At 72.5% G+C, this 1,460-nt stretch overlaps 1 protein-coding gene across 3 annotated transcripts in view; it reads left to right on the forward strand.

Annotated features, from left to right (window-relative positions):
* Positions 1-580: 580 nt before the first annotated feature.
* PDGFA (platelet derived growth factor subunit A) overlaps positions 581-1,460 on the forward strand; it is a 60,507-nt gene continuing 59,627 nt past the window's right edge. Inside the window, exon 1 of one of the 3 annotated variants that reach the window (XM_044433591.1) lies at positions 581-640. In XM_044433591.1, the coding sequence (XP_044289526.1) occupies positions 602-640 (39 nt within the window). In that variant the 5' untranslated portion in view covers positions 581-601. Of the gene's footprint in view, positions 641-1,267; positions 1,436-1,460 lie in introns of those variants that run through there. The other 2 variants (XM_044433592.1, XM_044433590.1) reach the window with 2 other exon arrangements.

Genomic DNA, 1,460 nt, shown 5'->3' on the forward strand with positions numbered 1-1,460 from the left:
CGGCGCGGCGCCCTGGACTCGCGTCTCCCGCAGGCGGCGGGCCGGAGGGCCGGAGCCCCGCACGGGTGCTCGCTGGCTCCGGGGCCGCCTGCTGGGAGCGGATCAGGGCGCCGCGAGCGAGCGAGCGGGCGGGCGGGGAGGAGTCGGACGGCGCCCGAGCGGGCGGGGCGGAGGGAGGGGGCGCCGCCCCGCCTCGTGGCGCGCCTCCTCGCCGCCCTGCGCGCCCGCCCCGGGGCCGCGCCGCGACCCCCTTCCCGAGGGCGAGAGTCTGCGCGGCGGGGCCCCCGCGCCCCGCTTCCCCCTCCGAGCCGCCCCGGCCGCCCGCCCTCCCTCCCCTTCGCCGAACCCCCGCGTCGGGCATTATTTATTCGCGTTAATCCCGGCGCCCACAGCACCGCTCTCAGCAGGCTCGGTTTTGCACAGGAATATCCAGGGTCGCGTTGAGCATAAGCAGTCGGCACACGAATGGGGACTTGGCCTGCAAAAGCAGCCAGCGGCAGCCCCCCTCTGCCCCCGCCCCACACACGATCTCCGAGGAAGGCTGCCCCACGGAGGCACCCCTGAGCCCGCGCCCCCCCTTCCCGCCGCCCTCTGGTTCCCCATGAAATGTACCGTTCACTCCAGTGCTGTTAGCAAAGGGGTGAGTACCGCGGTGCTCGCAAAAGATGAAGTAGCGATCTTTTCTGCCCCCCCTTTCCTTTTTCCTCCCCCCCCCCCGTTTTTTTTTTTTTTTTCTCTGCTAGGCTCCGGGGTGGGTGGATATCTAGAAAAAGAAGCGGGGGGAGGAGAGAGCGAGCGGGCGAGCGGGCGAGCGAGAGAGAGAGGAGGGACTGCTAACAGTCCGCATGTCTGGAAGGGGGCGAGCTGCTTCCAGACAGGTGATGGGCGTTTCGACGCTCGCTGGCAGCTCCTAGGGTTTCACTTCGCGGTGATCTAAGCAAATATGCAGCTCTACCGGCTGGTCTAGTCCCGCGAACGCCGGAGGAAGGCGCGCAGCCGGAGAGGAGCGACGCGCGCGGCCGGCTGGCTGCGAGGCGCCCCCGGAGTCCCCCTTTCCCCCTGCGCTTTTGGGGGGCGGGCGGGGGACACGCAGAGGGAGAGCGAGCGGGGAGCTGCCGGCGCTCCCGGGCGCGCCCCTCCGCCAAGCCCGCTCCGACGTGCCCGCGGGGAGGGGAGGGGAGGGAAGGGGCGCCCCGCGCGCCCCGCAGGCCCCCGCCGCCCCGCGCCCCAGCCGGAGGACCCGCACCCCGGTGGCTCCCCCTCCCCGAGGGATGGTGGTTCCTCTCCCGGCCCAAGGAGGCGGGCTGGTTCTGCTCCTCCTCCGCAGCCGCGCCGAGTTGTGCGCCCGGCGGCCGTGCCTGAGACCGCGATGAGGACGCGCGCCGGGCTGTGGCTGCTCACAGGCGCTTGCTGGCTGGCCCTGGTGCTGGCGGAGGTAGGTGTCCGCCGCGGCGGGCGTT

The sequence above is a fragment of the Varanus komodoensis genome, unplaced genomic scaffold (assembly GCF_004798865.1).
Source record: "Varanus komodoensis strain SLA01 unplaced genomic scaffold, ASM479886v1 scaffold26, whole genome shotgun sequence".
Taxonomy (NCBI): domain Eukaryota; kingdom Metazoa; phylum Chordata; class Lepidosauria; order Squamata; family Varanidae; genus Varanus; species Varanus komodoensis.